General features: G+C 42.9%; 1 protein-coding gene and 1 long non-coding RNA gene across 5 annotated transcripts; one reads left to right on the forward strand and one right to left on the reverse strand.

Annotated features, from left to right (window-relative positions):
- The first annotated feature begins 12 nt into the window (after positions 1–12).
- Positions 13–8,268, forward strand: ADAT2 (adenosine deaminase tRNA specific 2). Its single transcript, XM_015858281.1, has 6 exons — positions 13–134; positions 230–334; positions 4,912–5,062; positions 5,762–5,868; positions 7,201–7,273; positions 7,387–8,268. Exons 1-6 carry the CDS (start codon positions 93–95, stop codon positions 7,425–7,427), a joined length of 519 nt encoding a protein of 172 aa, XP_015713767.1. The 5' UTR covers positions 13–92; the 3' UTR covers positions 7,428–8,268.
- Positions 8,269–10,382: 2,114 nt separating this feature from the next.
- Positions 10,383–22,809, reverse strand: LOC107311622. Of its 4 annotated transcripts, XR_001554173.2 has the most exons (4): positions 21,297–22,809; positions 20,236–20,961; positions 17,754–17,873; positions 10,392–11,208 (listed from the first exon to the last, which is right to left on the reverse strand). It is a non-coding gene; the product is annotated as an uncharacterized LOC107311622 (long non-coding RNA). The 4 variants fall into 4 exon arrangements; XR_001554171.2 differs by having other exon boundaries at positions 10,383–11,208; positions 20,236–22,809; XR_001554172.2 differs by having other exon boundaries at positions 10,383–12,033; positions 20,236–22,809.
- Between the last annotated feature and the right edge of the window lie 655 nt (positions 22,810–23,464).

The following is a 23,464-nucleotide window of genomic DNA, read 5'->3' on the forward strand; positions in this document are numbered from 1 at the left end:
GCAGCGGCCCCCGGCGGAGCCCTCGGCGGCCCCGCCCGCGGTGCCTCCCCGCTCGGCCCCCCGGAAACAGCGCCGCGTTCCGCCGGGCCGCCATGGAGGAGCAGGAGGCGTGGATGGAGCGGGCCTTCAACATGGTCAGAGCGGGCGGGGGGACGGGGCGGCAGTGCGGTGGGGCGGAGCCGTCCCGCGGCCCCGCACTAACGCTGCCCCGCGCCGTGTCCGCCCGCAGGCTCAGGAGGCGCTGGAAGCAGGGGAGGTGCCCGTCGGCTGCCTGCTGGTGTACGACGGAGAGGCGATCGGGAAGGGCAGGAACGAGGTGAACGAGACCAAGAATGTGAGTGTGGCCGGCGCCGCGGGCTGCGTGCTCGACGGGGTCGGGGAGCGAAGCCGGGAAGGGCTGACGGCACCGGGATTCTGCGACGGGATCGCGGTTAGACGAGCTGCCAGCGGGACTGGGCAGCTTAGCGGGCACTAGGGGACAGGCGGCTGCCGGGTCTGCCGGGCCGTGCTCATTGAGTCATACAATCACTTGATCCTCTTCCATCTAAACACTTCTTCACTAGGAGAGTGGTTAGGCCCTGGAACAGGCTGCCCAGGGAGGTTGTGGATGCCCCGTCCTTGGAGGTGTTCAAGACCAGGTTGGACGGGGCCCTGGGCAACCTGATCTAGTGAATGTGTATGTTTGGTGGCCCTGCCAGGCAGGGGGGTTGGAACTACACGATCCTTGAGGTCCCTTCCAACCTGGGTCATTCTGTGATTCTGTAAACACCTCCACACAAACAGAGAGAACCCGTAAATGAATGAAAATCTCAGTTTGGAAGATGAGGGAGAAGACAAGGCCTTAGGAAACAGGATAACAAAACCCCACATCTTGTTTACTGAAGTCATTACTGTGGCAAAGTTGTTACTTCTAAAACTGACTACCTTTGACTTTTAGAACTGATGCTTGCAATTTTAGCCCTAATCTTAGGTCTTACACATACCAAGAGGCCTATTAAAGTCAACAGAGTTTCTTTTAAGATCTGTATAAGTGGATCTGAGTGAAGGATCTGGCTGTAATTTGTATCTGATGCATCTAATCTAAGGCCATTTCTGTGTCTCTATTCAGCTTATAGTTCAACTCTTTTGAGGCTCAGTATCATAAATATTTGTACCACAGTGATTAGAAACACTGGATACTCAGTGCTTCCAGATTTCTTATCATACAGTTATTTATTCCATATAGGCTAAAAGAAAATGTGAGTTTGAAGGAGGCACTTACTGGATGTGGTGCTCAGGGATATGATTTAGCAGAGGGTTGTTAAAGTACCATGGTTAGGATGTGGTTGGACTTGATGATCCTTGAGGTCTTTTCCAACCTGAGTAATTCTATGAAAGGTGGGTGTTTTCCATTTTCTGCTGGCATTATTTAGCAACAAACCTGGAGAAAAACAAAATCTCTCTTGAACCATTAAGGCAGTTCCAGCAGACATCATAGATTTGTCAAGTTCCACTTAAAGATCTCATCTCACCTCATACTGCAGGGCTTCTCCAGAGTATCGTTCCTTAGGTGGATGGAAACATTGGGCCTCCAGTTCAAACTTTACAATCTGTTTACCAGCATAGAATCACAGAATCCTCAGAGCTGGAAGGAACCTTTAAAGGTTGTCCAGTCCAACTCCCCTGCAGTGAACAGGGGACACCACAGCTACATCAGATTGCTCAGGGCCTGATCCAGCCTCGCCTTGAAAGTCTCCAGAGACAGGGCATCCACCACCTCTGTGTGCAACCTGTTCCAGTGCCTCACCACCCACACTGTATAAGACTTTTTCCTTCTATCCAACTTAAATGTACTCTCTTTAAGCTTGAGACAGCGTTCTTTGTTTTACACAGCTTGGATGTATTTAAAGTCATACCCTCTTTGGGCTTTTGTTTTCCCCAAGCCTCTCAGAAGACTCTCTGTATTTGCATTCATTCTTATTCTTCTCCCGTACATCCATTCCAGCTTTGATTCAGCTTTCATGAATCCAGTTAACCAGACAATGTTTTATTCCAGATGGACTTTCTAGTATTGTTAGCCTGGAGTTAGCAGCAGTATTTCCCACTCTCCCTGGAAAAAAGTCTGCCCGTTTTCTCTGGAGCTGCTTTTGTCTTTAATGCTGCTTTGTTATACTTTGTGTTCTATTTTCTCCCTACTTCTGTGCCTGAGACCACCTGCTTCTTGAGTGACTTGTTCACCTGTTCATTTTGGTGATGTCTCTTATTGCATGTTGGTAGCTTGTGCAGCTTATATTATGTAGGTATTCCTCCAATTAATGCCCATCTCCCAACTGAAAAAGAAAACAACACAAGTAAAATGATCTTTGAGCATCACTGCTGATAGGTTTTCTCTGGGCAGGTATTTCCCTTCCCACTCTAATTTCTCTTTGCCTACTTTTGTATTCATTTAAGCCTGCAGTCCTTCCCTACAGTTCTTCCGTTCTCAGGAATCAAATGGCCACTAGGCTTTATGTCAAATGAATTCCCTGTTTTCTCCTTGTGTGAGTCCTTCCTCTGTTCTAAGGGACTGCAGTTAGGTGCGGGCAGTGTCTTCCTTATGCCTTCTTTCATCCTGTTCCTAATCTGCTCATCTTGTCCAAAAGATTTAGTTGCTAAAAGCTTTTGGATATTTTCAGTCTGTCTCTTGTCACCCTGTGTACTGCTTCTGCCCTGTGTATCCATTGCATAACACACAGGCATCTGAGATGCTGCTTCTTATTCTGTGTGAGTAATTTTAAGAACTCCAGATCATCGTAGTCTTCTGGATAGTGTTGATATTGGATGATGTTTTTGTGGGTTTTTATTATTTATTTAGGAGCATGGCATCAGCAGTTCAAAACAATTAGACGTGTCATTACTTGTATTCATTGGGCAACAGTGCAACAAATGTCAGTGTAAGACATTAGTTTTCAGCAGCCTGGCAATAAGTTCACACTATGGTGCCAGCACTGTGTTCCCTCTGGCCTCTCCCACATTTGCTTGCTTATTCACAGTCTTGCCTTAGACCAGCCTTACATATACATCACCCTTCCCAACATGAACTTTTATTAGTGTCTTTTATAGCATTTGTGATGCAGTCATATGCTTCCCACTAAAACGTTCTTTCCTTTACGTCATTGGTTGATACATGCAGACTCCTCATCTTTGTTGGGTCATTGAAGCACATGTCTGCCCACGGCATCTTGCACATACAGTATGTGATAACTGGAATTGAAACACTGCTCACACTTTTAAACTAATGAAGCCACAAGACAAGATAGAACTATGAGCACTGGCCTCCTTTGCTCTCACTTGTTAGATCTTGTTGGAGTTCTAGAAGGGAAGCTTTCCAGGGTACTGATGGTATCTTTATTTGTCTGTAAAAACACTTGGATCTGCTTGGGAGACTCTTAATAACTCAAGGCTTTTTACCTGTTGACATCAGCTAAAAATAATTCTTCCTTGGAAGACCATCTGCCACTCTCTAATAGTTTTCCCCTTTTTACTTTTACTTGCTTTTGTTATCTCGACTTTACAACAACAGAGTTGGTGAATCAAAATAAAAGTTGTCTTTCTTCATACATTGTGTTACACAGAGCACATCGTTAAAACACTATCCAGTCGTAGCTCAATTTAAAAGAAAACCTTAAGACAGACCTGTAAGGTCAGGCTTTTTTTCCCCCCACATCTTGTCTTTAAGAATGACCTTTATAAGGTGCTTAGGGAAGAAACTCAAGCATCGAGAAAAGCGTAACCCTTTCCCTTGCACATCCTTTCCTCTTCTGGAAGTGAACAGCTTTGAGACTTCCAGAGCCCAAGGCTGTGTCTGGATCATCGCTGCTGATGGCTGTCTGTGCAAATATCCACCTCAAATTTGTCCAAACGTTTGTTGAACTCTTTTATGTTGTTGGCTCCCATCGCATCCTGTCGCTACGAGTGCCACAATTCAATTACTTGCATGGTGAAGGAGCACTTCCTTCTGGTTGCTTGAAATTTGCTGCCTGCTAATTTCATTGGGCGCCCACTTGTTACGAGAAATAGTAAATCAAAATTTACTCTTTGTTTTTCCACATTTTTCATGATTTTTTAGAAACCTCTACCATAGTTTTCTTTACTTTGAAAAAAATAATGGCTGCCTGCCGAGTGAAGGGACATGGTCTAGTTGGTGTCTGTACGGACACTGCGCTGTAACTTGCTTATGTTTGCAGTTTGTGCTCAGGAGTTGAAAAGCCAATGTGGCCTTGATGTATTTTCCTGATTTAGGGGCACAAAATTAGAACAACCTCAACTTACGCGTGTGTATTACAGCGGCTGTAGTAGTTCTGAGGGATCAGGATCAGCGTGCAGGAGGGCATTGGGTCTGATGTTTCTGTAAGGTGTGTGCATGAAGACTTCAGCTGATGCACTCACATTGTTCAGCAAGGGAACCTTCATGATTCTGTGGTTCATGGCAGCATTTCACTAGTAGCTCTGGAGGAGTCATGTCAACATATCAATTCAGATCCATGTTTTTATTCTAAGTAGGTTCATTATGATGGCACTCCAGATCACAAGTGCACTCACGAAATCAGTTTCTTGTCTGCTTAACCAGGCTTTGGATCATGTCTCTGAGATGGCAAACTCTTCCTTTCACATGAAGATGCACTTCTGGAGCATACATAATGCACTCCAGCTGTTGATGGACATATACCATACAACTAAACTGGAACTGTATTGATGTCAGGTCTTCATCACTGCTGATACACTCCTATTGCACTGCACTATTTTCTAATGTGGGCACGAGCAATATAGATCTCTGTAGGAGTTTTAAAACATTTAAATGCAATATTAAGCTTATCACATATTGATAGATGCACGAGTCCTTTGCCGTGTAGTTTACTGAACTTTAAGAAAATGTTTATTTTTATCTCCCAGGCTACTCGACATGCAGAAATGGTGGCGATTGATCAGGTCCTTGAGTGGTGTCAGCAACACAAGAAGGATCACGAGGAAGTGTTTTCACACTCAGTATTGTATGTAACGGTAGAGCCTTGCATCATGTGTGCGGCTGCCCTGCGCTTGATGAGTATCCTTTCATGATATTCATGCTGGGAAATTAAAAGTGTTAGTCATTTCAGAATGAGCCCACAGAGAAGGGCTTGACACCGTCAGGCGAAGCCAAGGTGGGTACCATCTTACTGTTTGAAAGTCTGTACCATCCTCCTTTTAGTGCATGGTAAATAACAAGACTGAAAGAGTGAAAGAGGAATGGTGCGACTACAATGATTAAGGAACACAGAATGGACTGGGTTGGAAGGGACCTCAAGGATCATGAATCTCAAACTCCGCTCCCACAGACAGGGCCACCAACCTCCATATTTAATACTAGACCAGGCTTCCCAGGGCCACATCCAACCTGGCCTTGAACACCTCCAGGGAGGCCCGGCTCCTTCAGCCTGTCAAGGATATAAAAATACACTTCAGAAATATCTGTTAGTACATAACATAGGATGATGTCAGTTCAGTGTTGGGTTTTGAACAGTGTTACATGGCTTTATATGTTTTAGGATTTGTACTTATCTTCTGAGAAACGCTGAATGTACATCTTCAGCGATGCGTCTTAGATTATTCAGAAGTAGATTTTGGTTTTAGGAGGGGGGAATATCAGTGCAAACTAATTTAGTTTGAAAAGTACAAGTGCATTTTGGTAAAATGTTACGAGTACTTGAATCAGGCTACTTGACTTCCTGCTTGTATTTCACTTACTGCCTTAACTCATTCACATAAATTCCACGAGTTGTGTATGGCTGTCGAAATGAGCGATTTGGAGGTTGTGGCTCAGTTTTGAGCATCTCCTCTGATGATATCGTAGACACGGGAGAACCATTTGAAGTAAGCTATAAAATGTTTTCCTTTGTTTTCAGCTAATATACTGTGCCTGGCCTGGTTACTATGCTTTGAGAACGTTATGGATCAGTTTAAGGGGACCCAGGTGGAAGATGAGCAGATGTCAAGTACACTTGACTTAACAAGAAAACAAAAAATTAAGTCCTTACAGAAAACTGAGGGAAAGCCAGATAACAATCATAAATTATCTACAAGTGTCTATCAGAGAGGAAAGGAAGGGATTATACTCATGGCACGAGGTAAGGAATAAATATATCTGAAAGATGTGCATTACTTAGAACACTAACTATTCTGCAAAGGGAGAGAAGGAAAATTGTTTTAAGCTGCATGTAGTACAAGCACATAACAGATATCAACTAACAGCAATTTAATAGGCTATTGTTTTTTCGCTGCACCATTGGAAGTGACTGACATATTTGTATTCTCAGTCCATACATATATAAGGTGAAGTGCGTTACCTTACATCTACTTCATATAGCTCAAATCTCAAAATAAACACTGGACTATAAAAGTAGCAGAGAAGAGTTAATTTAGACATGGAGAAGCTTTTCTGAACAGTGAGGTTACTAAAGCATTGGAACAGAGTGTCTGGAGAGAAAGAAAGGTTGGACAAGTGTTCAACAGAGGTATAGTATACCTAATTCTAGGACAGTATACCTAATTCTAGATGGTTTATGGCATTATACTTATATACCTAAATGCTTATGAATGCATATGTAGAGATTAACTATAGCCTTACATTTATTACATTGTAAACAGTTGGAGATTATCCTGTGTTATACCCAAATATTGACTAGAGTTCTTAGAGGGTTTTTTCCACACTTAACATTTATAATTTAGTGAATGTAAAAAGTAATACAATCCAGCATTGGTAAATAAACACTAAAGGCTCAAGGCTCAGAAGGAATTTTGGTCACTGGACAGTACTCTTTGGCAGTCTACTATTAACGCCTTAAGCATCCTTGTGTCAGGCTACCATCTGAATTAGTTTGTAGAGTCCAAACTGTACGTGTTCATTTGCTGACACTGGCATTTGATATTTAATTTTTCTCTATGTTCAGAGGAAAGTTACATTTTTGTAACTTGTAAGTTATTAGGGAAATTATTACTCTACTGAGCCTCAATGTGGTATTTTTAAAATATATCAGGAACCTGGGAAGGAAATTGTGTGACCTTCAAGTAGTTAGAGGTACGTGTTAAATTAGCAGAATAGACAGTACAGTACAGAATAGGCAGTACAATTAGTCTTTACTTCAGACATTATTGTGCAGCACGGACTGTGTAATTCTCAGATTCTCACCATTGTAATTTGAACAGTGCATCGCTGGCTATCGTGCCAATGACGCAGTGGAGATGTTAAAAGCTTTCTACAGACAAGAAAATCCCAATGGTAAGTTTCACATTAATGGATCTGTTTTGATCCCACAACATAACCTAAGACGATGCCGGCACTCATGTTTTATAATTCACTTCTGATGTTTTTTCTTTGTTTCTGTTCTGCAGCACCAAAATCAAAAGTACGGAAGAAGGACAATCGTAAATAGTCCTGTGGTGACGTGAGTTAGAGGTGTACAAAAACACGATGCGTGAAGTTTTCTTCAGTGGGTTTCTTTCTGAGAACGTACTACAGTCAAATAAAACTATATTAAATACATTCTGTAAAGCTTTTTAACTAATGAGATGCTGCATCTCTATATACGTCTGTGATTTCCTGTTATCATACATTCCCAAGCAGAAGAATAAGTGACTGTTCATGAGGGAGAGGAAAATTCATGGTCCAGGTTGTGTTGTTTACAGACAGATGGATCCATTATAATGATGCCGTTCTGCACACACATTCTAGCGTATTTTCTTCTGCTCTGCCTGGAGAAGCATCTTGCTTTTCAATAGCAAACGTTTGCTCAGGCATGTAAGTAAATCTCTTGGAAGGTTACATCTGTAAGACCTGCACTGTTCTTGTATGTAGGTTGAATCAAAAGACATATAAGACACAGGATGGTCCTTCAGGATTTCAGATCAGATATTGTAGCTGTTCTTTTTTGAACACTCCCTCTGGCATATACCAGGTTTTCAAACAAGTTCTAGAAGTGATACAGACTACAGAAACGTGCGTAATTGCATGTCTCCATTTGTATATGCTATTGCTAATGATCATAAACAAGTACCATTTGGCTTTTCAGAAAGCAGTGTTTTCATACAAAGTTGCAGAAGATGTGAAACCTGTCATGAATATTGGGATAAGAAATGCTTTTTTGTCAAGAATCCTTTAAGAAGTTGGAGTTATTCCCAGCTACTAAGTTGTAGTAACTGAAATGGGCAGATACGTAGGAAAACAAGAACGTGAAACTGGAAATAGTATGAATAAAATGTCTGTGAGATACTGTATCTTTTCCTTGTGCTGGTTGGTTTTATCTTTTCCATGTACTATACTTGGCCATGCAGTAATTTATAATCCAGAAGAGGGCCTTACAGTTCCACTAATGAATTAAGAATACGAGCCCAGTACAATCTTGATTATATTGCTCTTAGTGGGGACTTATCCTAAGCATGAAACTGTGCCTTAAGAGTTGATATTGAGCAATGTGAGAAATCTCTCTCTCTTTTTAAGTGTGAAACAGTGGTAAGAATTGCGTAACTACAGAAATTGGGTACAATTAAACCTCTTAGATGTAACAAGAACGCTCAGAAGTGTGCTTTTCTTGTGTGGTTTTTTTCATAAGGAAAACAAAAAATATTACCTTGACACCATTGCTCCTAATAGCTTAGAATCCATAGTTTGTGTTTGTAGGGGCTGTTTGAAAGTGATACGGGAAAGAAGCATTTTTACTGTAATAGCCAATTTCAGAGGTTGGAAACCATTTAACTTAAACCCTTTAATTTACATCTGTGACCTGTCCCATCCTTCTGACCCAGCGCCCATTACTCTGCAGTACTGTGTATGTTGCTCTCAAGTCATTTCCATAAGCAAGAGAAGTTATGATTTCAATTACAGATTCTTTTAGCTTCAGGGCTGCAAGGACACGTGACAAAAGGCAGCCGTGCTGGAGGAGCTATTTAGGAAAAGACTTTGCTTGCAAATAAACAGTCAGACCCGTGGCCGTGATACTTGATCAGCAATACCAACCAGCTTTTTATCTGTGCAGATACATACATTCAATTCTCACAGCAGACTTAACATTTTCATATAGCTAAGTCTCTAAAGTTCAAATCAAAGGAAGACTGTAGACTTTGAACTTGTCACAGACATCAGGGACAGTAAGAGTTGGAGCCTAAGTGTTGTTTTTGGCCCAGGTCTCTTAGCACCCATTCTGCTGAGCATGAAGAAAGCTTTCCTTCCCCACCGCATTGTTTCAAAGAATGTTGTTGGTATTTGCATATTGTGACAGTAGGAGCCACATAAAGGAGCAGAAAGATCACTGCTGAGAAGAGAAAACTTATAAAAGCTGCATCTCATTCTGCAGTCTTTACAAGTGGAATAGAAATACTTTTAGTAGGAACCAGGGGTAACCTATTGCCTGAAAATAGTTTAAGTCCTGCTCAGAGCTGAGGGAGACTGAAGGCGTCAATAATAAAGTTTCTGCCAAGAGCTATCAAAGACAATCATTCGCATCTTAGATAGGATACAAGGAAGAGAAATCACAGAGCAAGCTAAAACTCCATGTATTACAGCGAGGTTATAAAAGATGCCTGTTTACCATTGGCAGTAGTACTGGAAGACACGTCTGGATGCTTTCCTAAGTATAATAAGTAGTTTAGAGAACAGAGTGCTAAAAATTTACATTTCAAGTCTATTCTCCTTAAAAGCCTGTTACCTACATGAGCAAGAACAAATGCGGGTGGATGGGTACTTGTAATAAAGAAACAAGTTGAGTTCAAAGAGCAGTCATTTAGGAGAACCACAGCATGGTGTATTGGAGGCTGGCATGCGTGCAGTCACTCCCTTACCTCTTTCACCTCTGCTCAGTGCAGTTCCTCTACCTGCAAACTGCCAGGCTCCCACCGCAGCACTAGTGGCTCTTGCAGCTCTTCATGTGGGCAGGAGGCTCTCAGTTCAGGCTTGGAGAAACGTCTAATTGCTAACCTAAATGCATGGGCAGGAAGAAGGCAGAAGGAGGCCACGGCATTTATTAGTGCATCAGCTCACCAGCCTGAGCGGCTCAGAGCATAAAATGAGCTTAGAAGAAAGAGAATTTATGAAACAGAGGAATAAGAAGGTAAGAAAAAAAAAACCACAAAAACAAACCTTTGTTGGAATGCTGATTTAAGGAGAAGGAGACAGTTGCGTATGACTGCAGAAACACAGGCTTGGTTTATAACTGTTGCTACCATGTAAAACCTTGCAACAAATCACCCAGAAGCACTGGAGGAAGCAATAGTTGCCCTGCTGATACACGTCCTGGAAGGACTGTTATCTGCTTCCTGGGGGCTGGAACTGAAGGTTTTGGCTCTAGCCCTGAAAAACTGTCAGGTGCAACGACCTGCCTCATTACTGCCACCTGGAAAGCTCAGAGCAGCAGCTTACAAATGATGGCATTCATTTTCACTTATTTATTTTACTTCTATCAATTGGTGTCTGCTGCCACATAGCAGGCTTCAAGAACAGCAGCAAATAGATCTGACTGGTTTATTTAAAGAAGCTGAAATGCTTCTCATTTTTTCCCTTGCTACCTGATAAATAACTTACATAGGCTTCAGCATTACGTTTACCTTGGACCGCACTTTTGCCAGTTCATCCAAGACGTGCACGATTCTGTTTCAGCGTTGGGTTTGCTTGTCAATAGTCTGACATCAACAAATATTGACCCAGCCAGGAGGGCGAGGAAGCAAAGCAACGCGGCTTTGTCTCTGCTAAACCAATAACAATTGACAAAGCAAGGCTATAATAAACACGTCTTGTGACTCGCACGCTGGAAGAGAGGCTGATTTTAAATTATAGCTTTGGGTTTTGAAATGCTCACTGATCCATTCCATTCCCATTAAGAGCGCCTTCCGCTCTGTAAAATTAAGCGATATCTTCACATGACAGTTTAATTTAATTAATTTATTTCTCAATATGTGCTTTTATGGAGTTTCTCCATTAGACGTTCGAAATGTCTGTGGGTCCTGTGCGTTAATGGAAACGCGCCGCGGCCCATTATTACCTTTGGCGGGCTGGGGGCACTGATAAAAAGGTTGTGTTTTTAACAACTGAAGTCTTCAAACTTCTCCAGCGCTTGGCAGGAAATCCATTGCTGTGTTTTGTTTGGAGAGAGACCGGGGAGCCTGCAGCCAGCAGCTCCAGTGTAGGCAGAAACTGTTACATTTTAGGAGAAAATAAATTTGACGCTGAAGGAGGGAAAGAGAGGAAGACGATTAGTGCCAGAGTACTAGAAGCAGCTGTTTATTTGTTGTGCCTTGTGGCTGCCAATAGATACCCTTATCATGGAAGTGCATCTGAAAGTGGGGTGTTTTCTACAGAATTCCTTCACAGAAAGCAGAGCTTTGTCTTTTTAAGGGGCTGCCCCAAAGCCACTTTATCTTCCCTTTTCACAATAGCTCCGTGATAGCCAAGAATGCTGGATTCTCCCCTTTCTTTCTCCTCCTCTCTCCTTTCTAAAAATGAACTTTTCAGGGATATAAAGAACTCGGAGAAGTTTGAAGGAGAGCAGATGGCCAGCAGCGATCCAAGAGGATGTAAAACTTCAGTTAGGTAGTCGCTTGGCAGTCAAGTGCGAGTGAGCCTGTGATGTTTCCATAGTGATGTTTTACATGGTGCCTTACTTTGTTTTCTAGAAATCTAAGCGATTAAAATAGGAAGATAACACATGAAATGAGGGGCTCTGTAGATCTAAATGCGTGGCACGGTGTAATTAACTCTGCCCTTCCCTGTCAGTTCAGCTGAGGAACAAGAGCAGCAGCTCGGGTTCTGCAGCACTTTCTGGCTGAGGAGCAGCACCATGAGCTGAGCCGTGCTTACCCTTGCCAACCTCAGCTCATGCTTGTGTGGGCTGCTCGAGGTGCTGGGGCCATTTCTGAAATGATGAAATGATTCAGATCCCGGTGCCGATGGGAAGGATTATTCAGTCACTGATTTTTTTTTGGTGTCAGGATTTCACACTTGCATACGGTGGAAGGTTTGTTGGGGCACTTCTGTAATCTTCAGAGCTTTCTCTGCATAAAAGGAAGCAGTGCAATAAAAACTGACACAATTTTGATTCTGACTTTCTCCTCTTAAAGTCTGAGATGTAGCCATTAAAGCTGCAGTGATGTGTGATTGGTGCAGCCACACTGGTAGGGGAAACAAGATTTGTAAGGAGAGGCAACACCTTTTATTAAGCCACATGATACAGCTGGAAAAAACAAGCATGCATTGAAGCATCTGGCTGCAAGGACACTGACCTCAGTGGCTTACCAGTTTTTTCACACACCCAATGAAAGAAAGTAAAATGAAAGTAAGAACATGGACATATAAACCTGTATGTATCTGCATGGCTGGAAGGTTGGAACTGGATGATCTTTAAGGTCTCTTCCAACCCAAGCCATTCTGTGATCCTATGGTATACCAGATTGGCCTGGCCACAGCATGCAGAGCTGTCAGGGGATGGAGTATCCACACTGCAGCTGTATCACTGTGCCTGTGATCACTGGAACAGGGGGACTCCTGGTGAGAAGCAGCTTCCTGCTGGAGCGCTGTGTAACAGGGGAACAGTTATTTGTGTTTTCCATGTCCAAATCCCTGAGCAAAGCCCCAATGAATGCTGCTGTGCAAGCAAATGAAGTGGATTTAGCTGGGAAGCAGTTACCTAGCTGCCTTCCCAGCACTGGCCTCAGCCCTAAGCTCAGTTACTCAGCTAGGAAACCCTCCACTTGTGCAGTGACCAGTCTGTTACTACTAACCTTGACCCTGCAGATAGCAAATAAGTTTTTTTCTAAGAAATCCATTTTCTCGTCCTCTCTGCAACATATTTCCAGACATGTTGTGCAGCACTTACACTGGCAGCAGCGGTCTGAATGAATCACTCAGAACGGTACCTGGCAAGTGCACTTTTTAATACTGAAATCTGTTTATCCTGTCAGGGAGCTCCGTCAGGATGTCTGAGCTGCCACTGACAACAGGGTGGGCTGAAAGCTCACAGCTGCAGTGATTGCAGCAAAACCTTGATTACTTACACTGTGGGACACCTGAGTGGCATTTCCACCACTGAGAAGATCTGGCAGCTTTGGCGTGGGCAGCTGCAGCTTGGGGATTTTTAACTATGGGTTTGCACAGTTCTTGTGGAGCTGTTGTTCTGCACAGCAGAGGGCAGTTTGGGAATAGATTTGCAATGGGTTGAAGCTGGGTCAAGTATATCACAGAACTATTCAGGTTGGAAAAGATCACTAAGATCATCTAGTCCAACCATCGGTCCATCCCCACCATGCCCACTAACCATTTCCCTCAGAGCCACATCCACATGCCTCTAGAACATCTCCATAGGTGGTGACTGCACCACCTCCCTGGGCAGTTTGTGCCAATGCCTCATCTCTCTTTCTAGGAAGAAACGTTTCCTAATAACCAGCATGAACCTCCCCTGGCACAATATGAGGCCATTACCTCTCAGCCTATCTTTACAGAGCATTAGACCAAGTGCAGCACTGCTGTGCTGAAGAATGTGCCTCCTTCCCCATCTTGCAGGGCATTTTTTCCATATTGTGTCCTTTTTCTCTCCTCCTGTATTCCAAAAGCAGTATGCACCATGTAGCTGAAAAACAGCAGTGATCAGGATCCTCCATCCTCCCGTATTTCTGCTGCTGCTGCTAGAATGCCAGTTGCTATAGATAAGCCACAATGAGCCTAATGAAACGGCAATCTGGCATTAAGATGTGTATATAGTTGCCATTTGTTAAACTGACAGGTGACATTTGGAACATGCAGCCCCTATTCATTTTTGTAGCTAAATACTCTCTCAAAATAAAGTCCTTGCCATTAGTCTTAAAGATTTCCAGTCCAGACGGGACCAGCTGTGCTTTTACACATTTTCTGGGCACAAGGTTGGATTTCAAGCAGCTATAATTTCTTGTTGCAATGAACTGGACAATTCACGAACAATAAACAATTACCTGCCTCACATATTACCTTGGGACTTTTATTTATTTATTTATTGCTTTTTTCCCTTCCACTTTTCCATGTAGGATTATTTATTCAACAAAAATCAAAAGGTTTTGACAAACAATTTTCAATCGATCTGAATTTCATCCTCTGTAACCTACTTCCACTCATCTGTATTTTTATGTCTATAGTAAGATGGCACCAATAGGGAATCTCTGAACACGTTCAGCAATAGTTTGAAATCCACTTCTGAGCAACAGAGACCCACCCTCACCTTTCTGAGAGACAAATACCTCAGCCATGTTGCTTTTCAGGATCAGTTAAGAGTGTGAGTGGACTCAGCTCATCCGTCAGAAAAGCACAGAAATCACAATCAGGACTTGACATTCTTTTACACCTTTGAATTGCTATCAGCACCTTCAGTACTACCAATAACTTCTATTTCCAGATCCAGAAATACTCAGAAGAAACAGGTGCCTGAGTTTTATCAGTCATACTGTCACACAAGCACTGGGCTGTTACCTCGTATGCTTCTTTATGAATTTAATTGTCCAGAGATCTCATCCAACTGTTGCTTATTTAATGCATTTTCAAAGTTACTCTATTTTAACACTAAGATGTCATTCCACTACTGCTAAGCTGCCACTTCAGCTTATTTTTGCATGTAAAAGAGCAAAAAAGAAAAAAAGAGCCTTCTTATATGCAGAAAAGCTGATAGTACCAGATGGCTACTATTGACTCAAGAGAGAGAAGCACCTTCCATGGGCATTTGCCAGGCATACGAGCATAGAAGATAGCATAGTTCAGCTCATGTCCTTGCAGTGACTGAGCCAAGGTCAGCAAAAGGTAATGTCTCTTGACAGATGCTTTCTCCAGCAGCTCAGGCAAGAGCAGCCAAAAGTGTGGCCAGCAACCCTCACACTGCATCAGATTTGCCAAGAGTCACAGCCACACAGGAACCACAAGAGGAGCAAGAGCCTGCAGAATGTTTGAGTCAGGGAGGTTTTCTTTCTTCGAGCTTAAAAAAAATAAAAATAATAATAATCTTCCGTGATTTACATATGAATTGCTTCTAATGAGGACACACGAGCTCAGTTTTCCAGCAGACTTTCAACAAGGCCAAAATTAAGGATACAATTACAAGGCAGAATAGTAGACTGAGATCTTCATGGTTTTTATGTCAACAGTGAAGTCAGCCGCTGCTGGTGGGTGGGAAGCAGCTTCTCTTTAGGGCTGTTGAGCTGGTTGATTTTCTGATTACTTCAGAGGATTTTAAAAATAGCAAATGATAATAACAGGCCACAGACTCTGAGCAGCTTTCTGATTAATGTGAACCTCAAGGCATATGCTAAATTCTTGTCCATAGGTATGCTGTTTAGAATCTTTCTAGACGCTATTTTAACCTGTCTTCTGAGTCACATTAGTCAAAAGAATTGGCCTGTAATTTAATTACTGCAAATGGTGCATCAATGAGTTATTTCCTAGGAAAGAGGGTTAAGAAAACCCAACGCTACAATTAATGCTGAAATGGAACCCTTTCTCTTTGGCCTTTTGAACATTTTTCCATACGACGGGAGCCAAGTAAGACTGAAGGAGTTTTGAAAATTCTATTACAAAGTCATCTTCACCCGGAGCTTTCCCAGAGACCAGAGGTTTTATAGCTCCTTTCTTTATTTCTTCCTTTGCTATGGGACTACCTGGTTGCCTCCAATTTCCTGCAGAGTTAGAGGTATTTCCAATTTACTTAAGAGACCTTGAGTCTGTTCAGCTGTGCAAACGACTCAGATTAGTTACAGGATTTCAGAATTCAAAGGAGACATCATTAAAGTCCACAGGGTTTGTAGCTCATACAACAGATGACCGTACACAAAAATAGCATAACACCCCATGCTTTCCTTCCTGGACTGTGCTGCCAGAAGTTCCCAGACATTTCCTCATGGTTCTTAATTTCTCTGCTTTTCCACCATTTCGTAAGCAAAAGATTCTCTGCTTTTGCTTCCCATAGAAATCTAAGTACAAAGGAGTCGTGCACTTGAATCACACGAAGCAAGAGACTCACGACACCGCTTCCTCGTTAGCATACAGTTTGATAATTTAGAACTGTTAACATTTAGAATCCAGGCAAATGAATCAACAAAACCAGCAACATTAAGGATTCTCCATGGGATTCTGAGACTGTTCTACTCTAAGGCAAGGAACCTGGAGAGGTTTTCAAGCCTTTTTAAGTGTTCAAAAACCCTGGGAGGTGAAGAGCACTGCAAGTTCTGGCATCCACTACACCAGGCTCCCTTCTGTGCTATCAACTTTTAGCTGCTCTGTGTATCATGAAGGTTCTCTGCTTTGGGCCAGCAACACCCTACAAATGAAATGCAGGGCTTACTGAATGTGCTAGTGGCACAGACTGCAGTCTGCTCATGCATGACTCATCCACATCACCTAGGAGAGACCTTGGACTTTCTCTTCATACACCTTTCAGAGCATAGACTGCAGCCATTCTGGACACAAAAGCTGTGTAGGTAGCACACAAAGTTTGAACTTGTGAATGAACTTAGGCTCATCTTACAGGCAGTTTGACTGTACCATTGGTTGAACTAGGCTACCACTGCCTGAACACTTTCCAAGGATTGCCTTCTAGGGATAGCATTTCATGCAATCTCATGATATTTCAGTTTGGCCTACAGAATGTGCTTATTGATTTTATTCCAACAAAAGAAAAAGTTGAGAAATAAAGGAGACTAGGAAAAATGGCCCAGAAAGAAAAGCAATTAAATAAACCCAAAAGATATGGCAAATCAACGTACCACATATGCAAAACACTAACATACAACATCATTAAAGCCTTGATCCAGTGAAATGTGTGGGGCATACTTGGCAGCCTATTTTGCTTACTGTCCTGTTTCCAACCCATCTCTCTCTTAGTTTTCTTCTGTAAAAACCATGTGTTAGGCCATTTATTTCTTTTGTATCAATTACTACGAGGAAAAGGCAAGAGGAATGGATGCAGTGGAATTACAGTGGAAAGAAACAAAAAACATGCAATCTGAATTAATTCTAAGAATGACAGATGTAATCAGGGAAGATGTTGGAGGTCAGGTTACTGCATTTCAGCTCTTCTGGGGGGAGAACAAAGGGACTGAACTCGTTCTACCCTCTCTACAGCAGTCTGTACCAGATTATCTCTACTCTTTGTCCTTCAAAGCAGAGAGCAAGACATAAGGAGAAGTAATTATAAAGAGCCACACAACCTTAATACCCTACTGATCTTTGCAGTAGTCCATCTTTAATTCATTCTGCATTTGGAAAGACTCAAAGTACGATATGCCAAAGTTTGAGCTTGGACTGGAGGCGGTCTTTGTGCTGTGGAAGACACAGCTATTATATATATATATATATATATAGTACACTCTGCTCTGCATCAGTTCTAACCACTTGCTATACACCTATGAACCAATGCTTGTGTTGGCAAGGTTCTCCACTCTAGGTAGACTCACAGTGGGAAACCTTGTCTGTAAAAACTCTTTTTCTCTCTATCCAGCCCCGCCTTCCCTCTTCCCCTATAGGACCCACTGTACCCCACTGAAATCACATACTGCTTTTACTCAGCTGCATACACCTGTTCCCTGTAGAGAACATACAGCAAGCACATTGGTCTCTGGTAATCACATCAGCACCCAGCCTATATGACTTCAGAGCTACAAGGAAGGAACCTCTTCTCCACAATATGCATAGGTTAATACACTGTGCATGTGTTTAGTTTTAAGAAGAGGTTCAGGCTTGAGCTTGACTGATAGAGCAGACATACCTTTAATAAAAGGTGTATATTCCGTGTGAGCTTAGCTTCTGACTTGACTACAGTTTTCAGATCCTTCTGTGCTCCCATAAGAATAACAAAGGCAGATGATCCAGTTCTTATTGTCTTTGCCTGAAGAGATATAAATCATGCTTTAGGTACTATTTCTTCACATGTTGTGTCATTTGCTGAGCAATTAAGCATGTGTTACTGAAGCATTATTAAGCGAGCCAGGGCTGCAGAATGTAATGCAGCTTCACAGCAAGAGATGACGATGCAATTCTCTCAATACCTTAATATCATATCAAGTGGAACCAGATGATGTAAAATCAATTCCATGCTAAATTGTGCTTTTGTCTGCAGTCATTTTAAACTTTAACTAAAACAAGAAAAAAGGTGGGAAAAATACCAGTAGCCCATAAGTAATCTGTGGATGATGTGTTAAAGACTGATTGTAAGAGGCACCCTCACAGACTTGTATTTATATTACAACACCTTAAATGGATACATTACGTAGATCATCAACTGTAACAGTTGAAAATAAAATAAATATGATGTGATGAATGTACGTCCACTTTTTTTGTCCATTAAGCATCATCTTTGTGAGAAAAAAAATGCTTTTAATTTGAAGGTATGTATCTTAAGCAGTTCACACAAACCAATGATATCTTAACTGCATCCAAATCTACATACCTACATCCAAGAAACAAGCAATCACACAAAATTAGAAACTATTCTCAGGTGAGTAATAAACCATCAGCTTTAAGCAGAATGATACAGAGAAAAGATGCATCATGGATGCTCGGAAAGGTAACTAAACAGATTTGTCTGAGTGAAATTCCACTTCTGTTGATAATTCAGTCTTACCTTCCTCAAGATAAATGAAAAAGGAAAGAAAAAAAGAGGGCTAAATGATGAAGGCCTGGTAGCCACAGAGCCGGCCCACCACAGGAAGGCAGGTCACAAGGTGACCAACATCTGGTGGTTAGCACAGGCAGCTGCAGAAAGTGGACGTGCAGAGGAAACAAAGGATTGCTCATTGTACATTAATTTCACAGAGGAAGATTTTAATAATGGATTTTGGACCTAAAGTTGGAACTATTCCACGTTGCAGCCCTGCGTCTCACTATCTAGCTCACTAGGTTCCTGATGCCCTTTCCTCATACGTGCCGTATGCCTCATATGGATACTTTCTGAATTAGTGAGACATCCTTAGTCTTAAGCTAAGCAAGGATGTGCCCTGATGAGTGACTGCAAACTGCACTGGGGGAAAAGAGAGCACAACAGGTTGCACCAGCATCAGAGAGTAGGCTCCTGGTGGCACAGAGACTTGTGCTATTTATCATGATGACACCTAGGAAAGGGATGGCACAATGCAGAGCTCTAGGTTTTACCTCTCACCCCTGCTGCTGACCTCTAGCAAACAGGGTGATAACTGCTCAGCCTCCCCGTTTGCCCCTCTAAATTGCAGTGCACTCAGTAATACATCAGCTGGAGGCACTCAGGCTGAACTCGTATAAACCAATTTTGATTCCCTCCATCAAGCGTCTCATTAAGTGCAAAGCACCTCTGGGGAAAGGCAGCTGATTAAACAGATTCCTCTGTGACATAATGAATTTACAAAACCCCTCCAGTTTTGCTGGGAGATGTTTGGGGAAAAGTATGTTCCAGCCACTGGAGGCAAAGTCCACAGAGAGGGAGGATTGCTCCATTTCCTCTACCTGGAGGCCTGGAAAGCCTTCCCCACCTGAGCTGGGGCTGTGCTAGGCAGACAGAGCCCAGCTTCACCAGCTTCCCCATGCAGCTCTGGCTTGCAAGCCAGAGGCAGAACTCCAGACAGGCCCTGCTCACACAGCAGGCCCAGCTGCAGCACGAGGAAGAAGCAGGAGCCATTTTCCAACACTTGGATCCCGTCTGTGGTGTGACTCAGCTCTGCAGAGTCCGTAAGGATGACATGAGCTGTGCTTTATTAGCAGTTAGGTTAATGTTTGGAAATAAAAAGACTGATGGTTTTATCTGTTTGATGATTTGGTGCTGCCAAAAGCGACCATAAGCACAGCTCAATGGTGCATGAAGAGAGTACAGGCTGACATTCATTTCCCACCACTAGAATCCAAACATTAGCACACAAGTGGTGCAGCAGGCTGGCGGGGGCAGGCAGCCAGCATCGCAGCTATTGGTGTGACTCAACGATAATCATTTTCCTTCACGGAGATCTTAAACTCCCTGCAATGGAAGGAAATAGGGATGGGTGAGGTGGGGTAATTTTGAAGCCTGGCTGCTCATCTGTGTTTGCCCAGCTTTCCTGTGCCCTCAGCTGAACCACACCATAGGGCTGAGGACTAAAAGACTTCCCTCATTTTTTTTTTTTCCTATTATTATTTCACCTGTGTGGGCGTCTTTTCTTACTTTAATTTTCAATCCCCTCCTCTCAGGTATGTTCTTCAGAAAGCAATAGCTGCAATGCAGGCCCACCACAAGCAGAGATACTGACCTGCCATATGCAGCCAGCAGCAAATACGGCAATTCATCACCACAAAGCAGTCGGCTGGATGGATCCCGCAGTCACCTGGCACTGAGACAACACAGAGTCTGGCACATGCCATCAGCACAGAGTAAGAGACAACAGGGGTCAGTGGACACACAGATACTGTCTTCACAGGCAACAGCTTCCTCAGCCAGTACTTATCGTCATTTATCACAAAATAAGCACAACCGTTAGACTTACTGATGCTTGGAAACATACAGAGAGCAGAGCCTGGCCATTTTTGGCTGGGTTACACAGAACACATCTCCTTCCATTTACAGAGTCAGAGGAGAAAGAGGCCACTGAACTACTTGCAAGCAGAGCTTGCTGGGATGTGCAAACACACATCTTGCTGACTTCTGGGAAGACACATGGCTGTGTGCACTGTGGTCCAGCTGGCCCAACAGTTCCAGCCAGTAAATACTGCACAGTTGTGTGAGTGCTGCACAGCTTGCAATCAGACACATAAAGTACTGTTTGTGGAAGCTCCTTAGGCAGCCTTGCAGCCTGCTGCTACACAAGGCAGAGTTTCTACAGGCCTGAAACACCAGGACTCTGAGAGCTCCTGCAACTGACCTGCATCTTATTTGTTTCTCCTGTTTTTTGATACTGCTGGCATCTACTATTTCCAGTCAAAAGGTCAGTTGCAGCAGCTCCTGTTCTTGACCACCTTCCCATGCATCTGAGATACTTCTAAGAGAGAAAATGCTGTCAAGTGTTGCCTATGACTTTGCCGTGCTAGGTCAACACTTCAAATTCATTTTCCTCTACAGAGCTACACTGTTTGCAGCATAAAAAAATAAGCAAAGCCTGAGCTCTTCCCACTCCCCCTGCCTTTCCTCATATACCTAACAGAAAAATAGCTGGAGCACAACTCCCACATATGCTACAAGATCCAAACTCCAGCAGCCCTGAACAGGCTTCTTCCTGTCCTAAGTCTATGCTAGAACTAGTAAAAAATTAACACTTTCAAGATTATAACATCTTTAGAGCAGAGGAAGTGAAAGAAAATCCAAACTCAAGCAAACCTGAATGCACTAAAAATGCATATCACTGCTATAACTAACAGAACTCTACACTTAAACTCATCATTCACCTACCAAGGCCACCTCTACTCAGCAGCTATGTACTTTCCCTCCAGCTTCACATCTGCAGCCTTGCCATCCTAATGAGAAACCTTTGCCAGCTGGATCCAGCTCCCAGAGCAATCTCTGTAATGAGGACAAGCACCTGGGGACTTACCTGCCTGGCTCAGGAGGAGAATTTAGTTTGTTTTTCCAATCCCCTGTACTGCAGAGTTCTCTGAGGCCATGATAAGTGAATGCCAGACCACCTGGCAGCAAAAGCAGATAAGGAAGGGACTGTGGAGGAGCAGATGAGTGGGAGGCAACTAGAGTAGGAGGAAAGAGTTAATCAGCTCTTGGATCCAAGCATTCAGCTTTGATGCCAAGCCTGGAAGAGGGTGCAGGTGTCTATTTGGTGAAACTGCCTTTTGGTTGTATAGCTTTGGGTTTTTTTTATTACATATTTTTTTAATACTTTTGCTGTATTTTAGTCACAGCAAGTTGTGGAGACTTCACTTTCTTGTGAAGTTACTGTTCAGCCAAAGCCCAACTTTAAAAATACATTTCCTAAACATGCACTATTTACTTTTGTCCTCAGTAACGTGATTGGCAGAAATAAGAGCTGCAAAAGCAGATCTTGTCAGTCATTCTTAAGCTTTCTTTAATATGGAAACAATTACCTGCCATTTAAACTGCGTTTTTAAAGTGCCATGGTGAGATTAATAGCATGTACATACCTGAAAGTTTCAACCTCTTTTTGTTTTCTAACGAGAACTTACTTATTTGTGGAGACTGCACAGGTGAGGTAGCCAACCTTTCCAGGTGGCCCCTGAAAAACCACCCAGACCTGTTTTCCATCATTTTCTGTAAGCATGCTGTGTGTTTTTGTACACGCATTTACCATTTTGCAGGCACTCACTGGTGCAGCTTTGAACATCTGTCCCATAAAATCCTAAGGATAAGTGTATGCTCATGTACAGAGGAGGCAACAAGAAACCATGTTGTCATTGCTCATGACCCATACAACATGGATAGGATCTGGGCCTGACATGGAGCAGATTTTTCTGTTCATTTTCTACTTTTAGGCTTAGGTTTAGGAAGTGCAGCAGAGGATTAGCGTTTATTCACAAACAGTCATCAGTTGTGTATCGTGGGCACATACCCTACTTTATCACCAGAAGGTCTTGATTGTGACCCCAAGCACAGACTCAGTGCCAGGTATAGCACAGTGTTTGTGCTCCGCTGCAAATGCCATTTTGCAAGGGAATGTGCTGGTTTATGGGATAGAAGTATAAAGCACAGAGCTAAGTTGAGATGCATTTGCCATTGCTGAGAAAGGAAACAATTATGCTATTTGTTTGGCTTCCAAGATGTGAATAGCAAATGTCTTTCTCACCTCACTGAGGAAAAAAAATCACACCCAATACGGTTGAGGTGCACCACATTTTTACATGGCAACCTTGGAATTTGAACACTTTTCTTTTTGTTACCTTAAAAAAAATTTATATATATATATATATATATATATATATATATATGATTTATCCCTTAGAGACGCCTCATGCATGAACATCTTGGGTTGTTTCCTATAAGATGGCAGAGCTCATAAATAAAAGGAATAGGCAGAGCAGCAGAAGTGAAACTCATTTCAAGCAGGCTTTTAGAGGAATTGATTTAGCTGCAGTCTGGACGTGATACTTGGCCGCAGGGTGGAAAAAAAGTGCCTTAGAGAAAGAAGGGCTGGTCCTGTCTCCAAGGGCTTGGCGATTGTTCCTAGGAGTTCTGGGCACCTGCAGGGAGCTCTTCTGGGAGAAGGTGACCTCTGATACTCCTTTGGCTGCCACTTTTCCTTATTGCAGAGAGCATGGCTGCAACTGAGATCACCATTTCCTAAGCTCAGATACACCTTCTCAAGAGCCAGCAGCCAATTAAGGGTTGTGATGTTTATGTCCAGTGACCAAAGGCTGGGCTTTGAGAGGAACACAGCAAGTATTTTTATTGGGAATGTCCCAGAGTTGCTGCTTTTGACTCACCATGTGAGTCTGCTGTGGACCCTCCCTCCGCTTTTCAGCCACTAGATGCCATGATGTGAATTCTGTGAGGTCCTCATGGTGGTGGTGTCCTCCAACTCC

Source organism: Coturnix japonica, chromosome 3, assembly GCF_001577835.2.
Source record: "Coturnix japonica isolate 7356 chromosome 3, Coturnix japonica 2.1, whole genome shotgun sequence".
Classification (NCBI taxonomy): Eukaryota; Metazoa; Chordata; class Aves; order Galliformes; family Phasianidae; genus Coturnix; species Coturnix japonica.

What these genes read in the sequence shown, in the direction of transcription:
- ADAT2 (XM_015858281.1), top strand. Translation starts at nt 93, where the DNA reads ATGGAGGAGCAGGAGGCGTGGATGGAGCGGGCCTTCAACATG. An exon ending in AGGTGAACGAGACCAAGAAT is followed by an intron (nt 335 to 4,911) that starts GTGAGTGTGGCC and finishes TTTATCTCCCAG; the next exon opens with GCTACTCGACATGCAGAAAT. An exon ending in GGCTGCCCTGCGCTTGATGA is followed by an intron (nt 5,063 to 5,761) that starts GTATCCTTTCAT and finishes ACTCATTCACAT; the next exon opens with AAATTCCACGAGTTGTGTAT.